The 12,642-nt window shown below is 37.8% G+C and overlaps 1 protein-coding gene across 1 annotated transcript in view; it reads left to right on the top strand.

The window, feature by feature from the left end:
• The window catches only part of LOC140486394 (charged multivesicular body protein 2b), a 35,972-nt gene extending 24,478 nt beyond the window's left edge, over positions 1–11,494 (top strand). Inside the window, exons 4-6 of the mRNA XM_072585468.1 lie at positions 1,478–1,580; positions 5,223–5,329; positions 8,677–11,494. Of these exons, the coding sequence (XP_072441569.1) occupies positions 1,478–1,580; positions 5,223–5,329; positions 8,677–8,787 (321 nt within the window). The 3' untranslated portion in view covers positions 8,788–11,494. The remainder of the gene's footprint in view (positions 1–1,477; positions 1,581–5,222; positions 5,330–8,676) is intronic.
• The last annotated feature ends 1,148 nt before the right edge of the window (positions 11,495–12,642 follow it).

Raw genomic sequence — 12,642 nt, forward strand, 5'->3', positions numbered from 1 at the left:
GAATGTTACTGGTATTTTTCCACTGTGAAAACTGATGCAAAGTACCTATTCAGTTTCTCTGCTATTTCTTCTTTTCTCCACTATTACAATTTCTCCAGCCTCACTTTGCAGCATTCTGATGTCCAGTCTTGTCTGTCTCTCTTACCTTTTAATAAAGCTCTGCAATCTTCTTTTATATTGTTACCTAGCTCTCCCTGACTTGTCTTGTCAGCCATGGTTGCCTCATCCTCCCCTTCATATGTTTCTTTGTCCTTGATGAATTTTTGCTGTTCCTGCTGAATTATCCCCAGAAACCCCTGCCATTACTGCCCCATTGTCTTCCCTTCCAATCAGTTCTAGCCAGCTCCTCCCTCATGTTTTTGTGGTTATCTCTACTCCATTGTAATACTGCTACATCTGATTCAGTCTTCTCCCTCACAAACAGTAGGATGAATTCTACCATATTATAGTCACTGCCCCCATTAGGCGTTCCTTCATCTTCAGCTCTCTAATCAAGTCTGCCTCATTACACATTAGATCCAGAACTGTCTGTTTCATAGTGCACTTTACCATAAACTGTAAACATTTCATGAATTCCTTTTCTTGATTTGGAGATGCTGGTGTTGGGCTGGCGTGTACAAAGTTTAAAAAATCACACAACACTAGGTTATAGTCCAACAGGTTTAATTGGAAGCACACTAGCTTTCGGAGTGACGCTCCTTCATCAGGTGGTTGTGATCATCACCTGATGAAGGGGCAGGACTCCGAAAGCTAGTGTGCTTCCTTTTCTGGAGATCTATTACCAACCTGATTTTTCCAGTCCTCCATGATTATAGTAATAGTGCCTTTATTACATGCCTTTTCTATCTCCTGATTTTTTTTTTGCTTTTCTTCCCCACATCCTGACTAGGAGGCCTGTACATAAATCCTTTTGTGGTCTTTTTTCCTTTATGGCTCTTTAACTCTACCCACACAGATTCTACACCTTCCGAAACTATATAGTTTCTTGCTATCAATTTCATTCCTTATCAACAAGGCAATCCCCTCCCTTTACCCAGCTACCTGTCCTTTCAATAGGATGCATCTCCTTGGATTTTAGGCATTTCCCTTGAAACTTGGATTGTTGCAAACACACACGTGTTAAAATTACATTGACATCCATCTGACATACAGTAAATATTTATTTTCCTATTGAGTGTAGGAATTGCACCACACCTGAGTAATTTGCCACTGCAAATACCATGAAGAGAACATTGCTCAAAAGTGACATTTTGGTTACTTGGGCAATGTTTTGGAATGTAGAGGTTAGTATTAAGGTTTCTAATGTACATTTTCATTGGTTTTGGTCCATTGTCAATCCATTCCAATAAACATTGTAGCTGATTTAGAAGGAATACATTATTTAAAATTGCTAGCTCTTCTCTCTTTGTTTAATTGACATACTACTGAAATAATTTGAGATTTGTTTGAAAAAAAAAACACTTTTTTTATATTTTAGACCATGCAAACTGTGAACAAGAAAATGGATCCACAGAAAACCTTACAAACTATGAAGGATTTCCAGAAGGAAAACATGAAAATGGAAATGACAGAAGAAATGAGTAAATATCTATTGGTGTAAATCTGCAGAGAATTGCCTTTTCTGGTGCTTTGCTGAAGCATTTATTCAAAAGATATTCAGACATAAGTGTTTCTAGCAGTTCAAGATTTCTATACCATTAAAAGTTATGTTAAAGAATTTTAAACCGAAGGGAAACATTTTACATTTGGGACAAATAGAATAGAATCCCTATCATGTAGAAGCAAGCCAGATGGAGGAGCAGAGGGATCTTGGGGTCTATGTTCATAGATCTTTGAAAGTTGCCTCTCAGGTGGATAGAGCTTGTAAGAAGGCCTATGGTGTATTAGCGTTCATTAGCAGAGGGATTGAATTCAAGAGTCGTGAAGTGATGTTGCAGCTGTACAGGACCTTGGTTAGGACATTTGGAGTACTGTGTGCAGTTCTGGTCGCCTCACTTTAGGAAAGATGTGGAAGCTTTGGAGATGGTGCAGAGAAGATTTACCAGGATGTTGCCTGGAATGGAGAATAGGTCGTGCAAGGAGAGGTTGAGAGTGCTAGGCCTTTTCTCGTTGGAACGGCGAAGGATGAGGGGTGACTTGATAGAGGTTTATAAGATGATCAGAGGAATAGATTAGACAGTCAGAAACTTTTTTCCCCGGGTACAACAGAGTGTTACAAGGGGACATAAATTTAAGGTGAAGGGTGGAAGGTATAGGGGAGATGTCAGGGGTAGGTTCTTTACCCAGAGAGTGGTGGGGGCATGGAATGCGCTGCCTATGGGAGTGGCAGAGTCAGAATCATTGGCGACCTTTAAGTGGCAATTGGATAGGTACATGGATAGGTGCTTAAGCTAGGACAAATGTTCGGCACAACATCGTGGTCAAAGGGCCTGTTCTGTGCTGTATTGGTCTATGTTCTATGTTCTATGCCATTTGGCCTAACAAGTCTGCACTGACCCTCCAGAGAGTAATATGCCCAGACCCATTCCCCAACCCTATTACTGTACATATACCCCTGACTAATACACCTAACCACACATCCCTGAACACTAAGGGCAATTTAGCACAGCCAATTCACCTGACCTGCACATGTTTGAACTGTGGGAGGAAATCGGAACACTCGGAGGAAATCCACGCTGACATGGGGAAATACGCAAACTCTACACAGACAGACGCCTGAGGCTGGAATCAAACCTGAGTCCCTGGCTCTGTGCAGCAGCAGTGCTAACCACTGAGCCACCATTCTGCCCTAGATCTGAGGATCTCTTGCTCCATCTTTTCCCTTTCTGTTTCCACCCAAACAACAAAAATATATGCTCCTAAATGGAGGGGTTACTAGAAAATGTTTGGTTATACTAGTGTTCTTAGAGCCAGAGGAAGAACTATGTAAGTGCTGAATTTCCAAGTTAGGAATTTATTTAAACCTAGTCAATGGATTTCCTATTGCTTTCCTGCTCCTTTGTGGTTTTGTGCTAACTTTTAATTAAATAATGAAAATAAATGATACATTTATATATTTAGTCTGATTTTTGAATCTTGATGATCCCTTTTTCAACAAATAGGTAACATTGAGTCTTTGCTGAAACTGCATTTTTAAATTAGGAAAGGATTCAGCTTTCAACATATTTTGCGATGACAAATTTTCATGTTTATTAGTGTTAAATTATGTGCTGTATCTAAAAGAAGTTTCTTTTGAATATCACCCTCTTTATTTGTCCATATCTGTTGCCTATTTGTGAGGCAGAGTTTAAGATCAAAATCTCCAATCTTTGGAGAAGTAGTCAGGTCAGAATTTGGGAATGGGATGTTATGGTGTACAGCACCATTTTGCTGTCAAATAGGGAGGTAGATTGGGATAAAGTGGTTGATGGGATTCTGAAAATTGGGCAGTCTGAGTTTGGGGATTGGAAGCATTAGAGGTGGTTCCTAAAGAATTGGATGGTCAGCCCATGGGGTTCCAGCTTGTTTGAAACCAGGATTAGGCAGGCATAGTGCCGCAGAATGTGAGTTGAGCTGGGAACTGAATTACTGCCATGAATTATGATGCATCAGTACTTGCTATTAATGAAGCAGATCTGACAATAATTAGGAATAATAATTGACTGTACATATACTGGCATTAATTGATGTTTACACCGTTTAAATGTATGAATAGATCATTAAATGTATTATGGCAAAATGTTATCTCAAATGTACTAAATAAACTCAAATTTTGTAAGTTTATAAAACAATTAAAAATGTTAATGGCATTTAGATACTTAACTAATGCTTGTCTTAATCACAGCCTTGAGAGTTGAATGCAATCGATGAAGCATATTGAGTTTTAAACAGAGTTTGAAGCTGACTGTGACATTTAGTTTAGATTTGGGAAGAGAGCTGGATGATTCATGATTGTTTGGTTCAGATTGTCTGGAAAGTTGCCAGCAGCACTTAGTGTCCAGCTGGCCAGGGAATTAGCTGCAACATTCAGCTGGGCTAGATAGAGAACTGGTTGCTGTATTCTAGTGTTGAAAAGTCAAACCTGGAATAGTCAATATGGCCCTCATTATGTGAGAGGACTTGAAGTTAGTGTTCTGGCGTGCCTGAGGCTAGGAAGAAATTAGTGTGGAGTGCTTGGCCGAGCCTGGGAGGTAGGAAATAGAAAGGAGATGCTGTAATAAAACAGAAAATTCTGCAAAGACACAGCAGGTAGATCTGTATATGTAGACCAAAGGAGTTAATGTTCCAGGTAAGTGATTTTAATCAGAACTGCACGGATATAGTCTGACCTGCCAGGTGTTTTCAGCATTCAAAATATCTTTGACTGTCTTGTTTAAATGAACATGTGGTTACATGTCAGTAAGCAACATGAAAGGCTTAGCTGCTGTCCAGAATTAGAGAGTTCAAGATTACTTTTAGTATGTGTGCATTTCTACTCACTCTCTTTATTTCTTGAATGCTTGACATCACTTATACTTAATTAACAATTTGAGTAAGAACATAGAAAATAAGAGCAGGAAAAGGCCATTCAGCCCTTGAGGCCTGCTGCACCATTCAGTATAATCAAGGCTGATCATCCAACTCAGTGCCATGTTCCTATTTTCTCCCAAAACCCTTTGAACCCTTTAGCACTAAGAACTGTACCTAGCTTCTTGAAAACGTTCAGTGTTTTGGCTTCAACTGCATTCTATGACATTTGCAATTTGATTTATTCCATAAACTTTCTTCTCTTAATGTTGTTTATATAAATTCAGAAAACTGTCTAACTCCAGAAGATAGCAAATCAAGGAATAAATATGAAATATCAAATATCCATGTTAAATTTAGTCTTGATGAAATGGGCAGCTCAGCATTGCTATATTAATAATAGTTAGCTTATATAAAAGTACCAGTGTTGCACTTTTTCTGAAGTCTTCACCCAGTGAATTTTCTATGCCGGAATAATGTCTTAAGCGTTTGTTTCCTTATTGCCTTTGGCATAAGAAGTAGTTGTATCTGAAAGAATCTACAGATAAGCATCTGTAGAGGATAGGTTTGTGGTGTAGAGTTAAAATAGGAAATCAACATGATTTTACTGAATGACTGCAAGCTCTATTAGATTACTGTTACTTTTCTTGTGTTCGTGCAGTTTGCAATTAGAATAGTGATTTTCTTGTTTCATTTGTCAGCACATGTAAAATAATTAAACCTATGGTTTCTTCCAGTGAATGATACATTAGACGACATTTTTGATGAGTCTGGAGATGAAGAAGAAAGCCAAGATATTGTGAACCAGGTGTTGGATGAAATCGGAATTGAGATTTCTGGAAAGGTATTTATCTATTTCCTTTTTGGAGGTATTGTATCTATTTGAAGATTGCGTATGTTGTCATTGAACAAAAAAGCTAGAAAATGTTATTTGTTTAGCTGCATCCAAATGGAAAATGATCCCAATTTTCATTTATAATTGTACTTTTTTCACTGCGTGAGGAGCACTCTGGTCCTGCAAGGCAGGTTGATTTTCAACAATTATTTGGTTCTCCTCACTGGTTCTAACTGAAAATCCACCTGAGATAGCATCAGACTGGAAATTTAAAATTCCAGTACAATAGGGAGGCAGCAGACTAGTGGTATTATCGTTGGACTATTATCCAGAGGTCAAGGTAATGTTCTGGAGACCCAGGTTCAAATCCTGCCATTGCAGATGGTGCAATTTGAATTCAATAAAATTCTGTAACTAAGAGTCTAATGATGATTGTGAATCCATTGTCTTTTAGAGTCATCCTTACCTGGTCTGGCTTGCATGTGACTAGACCCACAGAAATGACTCTTAACTGACATCCAGCGACGTCCTCGATCCATGGCTGAGTACAAAATAGTCACATAGTTTTTTAAAAAAAAACACATTTCTTGTCTTTTTACTAAAATTTCTGTAATGTTAACCACATTATGCTGCCAACATTATCTGACTCAGTTTTTTTTTGTCTGTGAAGTGCTCTGGTAAACCCATGGACAAGAAGTTTAACGTCTTTCAAATTTCTTTGATTAAAAACAATTTAAGATTTAAATTATATCACATGCATTGTGCTAAAAAATGTTTGAAAATAAGTAAAACTGTAACTCAAATGTTTTTCTTTGATGTAGAATTAATCAAAAAAGGGAAGTAATCTTTTTTTCTCCACCTAAGATTTGTCATTTGGAGCACCAGCACTAGTTCTCAGAAGAGTTGGTACTAATTGGTTTTTTTTCCCAGTTGAAGCCCAAATATGGTTGGAAAATTTTTGCACCTATGTAATCCATAGAAAAACTAGAATTTGCATTATTGAAATTGGGTTCAAGAATAAGGTTTTGAAACTTGGGCATGGATGCAAGGTAGAAGGATTAAGATATTCAGAATATTTTTCACCCAGAGAAGCTGGTGGGCTAAAATTTTAAAATCCTGCACAGTTTTCTTCCTTCAAACTTTTAGAATTTATCTAGTCAAAAATACTCCTGCTATTCTTTTTATAGCTAATGCAGCAGTGTATTCCTTGCATTTACGAAAAGTAATTAAGGGAATACCCAAGTCCAGTACTTACCCTGAATAAATTCCAGCTTCTGTTATACAAATAGTAAATTGTTATAATATTACTGCATCACTTTTTAAAATGTAAATTTTAAGAACAAGTTTATCTTTAAAGCATCAATTCTAAGAGTATACGTTGAAAGAAAAGGGAGCACAGCTAGACAACTGAAATGCTTACCATAATAATTTGATGCCCATAGCAATCATTTGGGATATTCTCCTAACAGTCACTAAAGCTAGACATCATTTGTAAACTAATGCAGCAGAGCAAAAAAAAGGAGAAAAAGTGAATATCTGCCTTGCCTGAAAGGAAATAGAGAAGAACTCTAGGAAAATTTCCAGTTTGATCCTATTTGCTGTAATCTTCATACACTATTTATGGATTTTAGTATCCTACTCAATTCTGAAAGCAGTTTCACAAATTGAGATAATAAGGGTAAGAGCTTTCTGCCTCCTTCTAATTTAGTTCGTGATGGAAGCTTGAGGATAGTCTTCTTACTTGGAGATCACTTGAGAACATTCATGCTCACTTATGCATGTCATCTTGCCAATACTGGGATTGAACCAGTGGTGGGTATTGGAGTGCCTCATGTGTGTCCCACCAGGAACATTGGTGGGTAGGCGTGGACCCTCATATTTTCCATACCCTCCTTGCTGGGTATTGTGCCTGATTAAGATTGTTGTCAGAGGCATGATATTGGGGCTATATCAGGATTTCTGGGGACAAGTTATTCTCATGCAAGTCAAGCAGTCCTACAAAAACAAGGCAAGAACCTAATTGCCAGTCTAATTGGACTTTTCTAGCTGCTGAGTCAAGATTAGAGTGGTGCTGGAAAAGCACAGCAGGTCAGGCAGCAGGAAAATTAACGTTTCAGGTAAAAGCCCTTCAGGGATGAGGCTGGGAGCCTCGGGGGGTAGAGAGATAAATGGGAGTGGGGTGGGGCTGGGGGGGAAGGTTGCTGAGAGTGCACTAGGTGGATGGTGGTGGGGGTAAAGGTGATGGATCAGAGACTAGGGTGGAGTGGATAGGTGGGAAGGAAGATGGACAGGTCATGAGGACGGTGCTGAGCTGGAAGTTTGGAACTTGGGTAAGGTGAGGGGAAGTCAAGATGAGGAAACTAGTGAAGTCCATATTGATGCCATTGGTTTGAAGGGTTCCGAGGCGGAAGATGAGGTGTTCTTCCTCCAGGTATCGGGTGATAAGGGAGTGGCAATGGAGGAGGCTGAGGACCTGCATGTCCTCGGCAGAGTGGGAGAGGGAGTTGAAATGTTCAGTCACAGGGCGGTGGGATTGGTTGGTGCGGGTATTCCTGAGATGTTCTCTGAAGCGCTCTGCAAGTAAGCGTCCAGTCTCCCCACTGTAGTGGAGACTGCATTGGGAGCAATGGATACAGTAAATGACGTGTGGAAGTGCAGCTAAAGCTTTGATGCATGTGGAAGGTTCCTTTGGGGTCCTTGGATGGAGGTGAGGGGGGAGGTAGGGGTTTGCAATTCCTGCAGTGGCACGGGAAGGTGCTAGGAAGAGAGGGTGGGCTGTTAGGGGGCGTGGATCTGACCCGGTAGTTGCAGAGGGGACTGCTGGTTAGCTCTCTTGCTGCACCATTAAATTATATTGGTTCATTTTCAATCCAATGTGGATTGAAAATGAACCAATATAATTTTTACAGCTTATGATCCAAGCACTTTAACCATGCTGGTGAAGGACACTGGGTCAGTTAGCTCAGTTGATTGAATGGCTGGTTTGCAATGCAGAGTGATGCCAACAGCATGGGTTCAGTTTCCACACTGGCTGAGGTTACAATGAAAGAATTTCATTTTCAACCTGTCCCTTCTTCTGAGGTGTGCTGACACTCCAGTTTACCCACCACAAATCTCTCTTCTTTTTTATAACCCCACCCCGTATACAGAAAGTTTGAAATTTAGTGAGATTTTGGAGAAATTGAGGAGTTTCAGTGAAGGATCACTACCCAAATTTTTCCTGTTGTTCTTCACTCAAATTCTGGCTGGTTGCTGGTGGATTTGCATCTTGTTTGTTTTGGTTGCTGTATTTTTAGATAGTTTTTAGATGAAATATTTCTGTCACTGTATGAGAGTAAAACTTGTTTTCTCCACAGATGGCTAATGCTCCATCAGCAGCCAAAGGTCTACCCACAGCATCCACATCTAAATCTCACATCTCAGATGAAGAAATTGAACGGCAGCTGAAAGCTTTGGGAGTGGACTAGTTGACTTGGCTGTTATTGGGGGAGGAGGAAATATTTGATCATAAGTGAATAATGCCTTTTACCTTGACTACACGGATCTACCTTAAAGGCACCATTAGATAAATAATGGAAGCATCGTGGATATTCTTCTGTAACTTTTAACAAAAGTGCTTCTTTACAAGACTTGAATTTAAAGCCACACTCTGCCAAACACTATAATCTGTTGCTGCTTTAAAACTGATGTTTTGATTTTTGAAGTGGAAATAAACAGTGTATGGTTAGTAATGTCTTTTGATGATTTGACAGGTATATATCGAGCATGGTACGTGTATTTGGATTATTTGGTTTTACTTGTACAACAAACCGTTTATTATTACAAGCTACATTAAGATCTAATTCATGAAAGTTACATGCTATTTTTGGGTTGATGTGCTCTAGTAGCATATGAGCAATGCAAAAATCAGCATTGTTACTAAAGTTGCATTCTAGTGTGGATTGAACCTTAGTGGTACAAAACGCTTTTGTGGGTAGTCTCTAATTCTGATTTTTAATGCTGCATGTAGAATAATAAAGCTTCAGTAAATCCATATTACAAAAATATAATGGACCACAGAACATATCCTTGTCACTTTATAAACAAGGCTAATTTACTTTAATCAGGGAAAACAAACCATTGTCTGCTTTTTCTAGCATTAAAAATTATCTAAACATATATTCAAATATGTAGATGCACATAGTCCACAGCAAAATACAGCTGGCAGAGTAATTTAGCTTTACTGATTGAATCTTACATTCTACAGCCTGGTCTCTACGGTGTAACAGCAACCAATGTAATGACCTGGAGCTCATTGCAAGACATTCAAATTAACACTTCACAACATCCTTGCCGTCAATAGACATAACTTCGCTGTGGTATAATGACAGTAAAGAAAAACCAATTAAATTTCTTTAAACCATTCCTTGGCCATAATTAAACTACAGTGGATGTGGGAAATCTGAATAAGTACAGAGTGTTGCAAATATTCAGCAGGTCTGGCAGATCATGAGGAGGTAGTGGTGTCATGGTAATTTCACTGAGCTAGCAATCCAAAACCCCAGGTTAATGTTCTGGAGTCAAAATTTCAAATCCCACCATGGCAAATGGTGAAATTTGATTTTTTTAAAATAAAAGCTAAACTAATGACAACCACATCACCACTGCCATATTTTTTTTTTAACCACCTGGTTTATTGATGAGCTTTAGGGAAGGAAATCTGTCAGCCTCCCCTGGTTTGGCCTACGTATGACTTCCAGACCCACAGCAATGTGGTTGAAACTTAACTGTCTCTGATCAATAAATGCAATACCCACATCTCCTTAATGACTTTTAAAAATCTTTGACTCTCTCGGCTTGTATTTTCACTGAATTCAAAACTTGTCTATTGTATAGATCTGTAAATATGTCAATATTGTATTCACTATTAATTGTGCTTTTTATTTTGCCTGCTGCAAAAGAACTTCTAGCAAATTCTTGCCTCAAAGGTTTTAGTTGTCATTTGAAAAAAAACTAACTTAGTTGAAGTCATTGGAATAATAAAATATCTGTGAACACAAATTTTTATAGGTTATTTTCACTTTTGGACTTGTTCTTGGAAGTCATTTGAAACTTGATTAATTTAAAGTTATTTCAATATAAGTAATTGAACTGGCATTAACTTTCACTTAACTGAAATCCCTTAAGTTTTTCTTATTGCCATTATGATGAATTGTAGAGTATCCTTTTAAGGAGGATAACAATTGTGCTATATTAAGTTCTACAGATACCTTTACTTGTATAGAAGATAACTGGTGCCCTAATTCTATAACCTATTATACTGATCAGATGAATATAATTCAGAACAATATGATTACTCAAGTGCCTTCTAATACATTTATAGGTAGTTGTTTTATGACATTATAGCAACAATACCAACTTTTTCTTTCAGAGGTATAGTAGAATTAATAGATTTATCTGTGGCTTATTTCAGTTACCAACTAACTTAATACAAGAACAACAGCCAATATTTTGTAACATTTAAGGGAGCATGGAGATAATGTCTGTGCTGATGCATTTTTCAAGTTCATTCAAACTAAAAGTTGAACATAGTGAAGACTACTGCAAATTATATGTCACAACTATTGGGAAGTGGAGAAAGCAAATACTCTCAGTTATAGCCTTAGACATTTTGTTTTAAGATTGTGCAGGTGGTGTTTGGTGTATTCTTATTAATTGTGCATTTTTCTCAAGTGATTCAAAAAGTTTTTTTTTGAGATAATGGTAGCTAATAGGTTTAATTAAACTATTTTTTAGATATATGAAATTGGGTATTTGGAAAGTAATTTATAATTCTGATTTTGTCGCTTTTATGCAAAGGTTAACATTTATTACCATACATTTGTATGATTTCCAGCTTAACTTTAAATAATGGAGTTTTAAAATATATACTGCACTGTTCTCCTAGTACTGACAAATGCATTGTCAGTAATGTAATAATTGGAGCATTCAAAGCAGTATTTAAGGATTATGATACATTTGTACTGTTTGGAATGTTTTCCTTTCTTTTGGCTCTTGATTTACTGATTGTTTAAAACTGTTTTCAAAGATCAAGAAACAGAAGTTTTGTATTTAGACAAAAGGTACATAACTTAAAAATTAGTGCACTGGTTCATTTGCAAAAATAAAGTCTGAGAGATCTTGAAATCTGCACAATTGTGTTGTACTTACAACTTGCATTGTACCTTTCACTCCTTCATTTCTCTTCCTCATTTGTTTTATTTTAAACTTATTAGCAGTGGCTCGGTTTATAGCAGTCTCTTGCCTGAGCTATGATTCCAGGTTCACACCCTAACTTCAGTGCTTGAATGCAGATACCAACGCTGACACTCCAGTTCAATACTGAGGAGGTTCTGCCTTTTTGAAGATTTGGCCTTCCAGATAAGACATTAATCTCAGGACGTTATTTTGTGGAAGACTATGGGAGTTATCCCTGGTGTATTAGTCAATTTTCTTTTTTCCCCTTCATCAGCATCTCAAACTTCATTATTGCTTTGTCTTGAGTGCAACTTGGCTATCACACTTGGTGATTGCACTTTGGAAGTATGTTAGCTGTAAAATATTTTGATGTCCAGTGGTTGTGTAAAGTGCTGTTATAATTGCAACTTTTTCTTCCCTTTCACACAATCTCATTCACCATTTACTTGGCTGTTATGCCTTGTCTCCTTGCCATCTTGCCACACCCTGTCTCTAACTGAGCTTTTGATCACCTGCCTGATGCTCTGAGTAGCTTGACAATTTCTTCTTGTTAAAAATGCTCCTGTGAAGCACCTGGGGATGTTTCATTGTTAAAGGTGCTATATTAGTATAATTAAAACTGGAAAATAGGTACATCAGGTAAGAAGTAAGACAAATGGAATTTTGGCATTAATTGCAAAGTAAATAGAGTGTAAACGTAGGACCTTGCTGCTGCAGCTATACAGTATCAAACCTGGAGTATTGCATCCCTTTCGGGGAGGGATGTAGTTCCATTGGAAGCCGTTCAGAGGAGGTTTACTTGATTGATTGCAGAGTTTTGAGACATTTGTCTTGCGAACAGAGATACTCTCTGGAGCTTAGAAGAATGAGAGGAGATCAAATTGAGATATATAAGATGCTAAAGGGGATTTACAAAGTTTCCTCATATGGGGTAATCTAGAACAATAGATCATAGTTTTTGGATAAAGAGTAGCAACTTTAAAATAGATGAGAAATAGCTTCTCACAAAGAGTGGTGAATTTGTGGAATTTACTATTCCCGAGTGCAGTGAGTGCTGGGACCTTGAGTAAATTTGAGGAGGAGACAGATCTTTAATCAATAATGGA

The sequence above is a fragment of the Chiloscyllium punctatum genome, chromosome 15 (genome assembly GCF_047496795.1).
Source record: "Chiloscyllium punctatum isolate Juve2018m chromosome 15, sChiPun1.3, whole genome shotgun sequence".
NCBI lineage: Eukaryota > Metazoa > Chordata > Chondrichthyes > Orectolobiformes > Hemiscylliidae > Chiloscyllium > Chiloscyllium punctatum.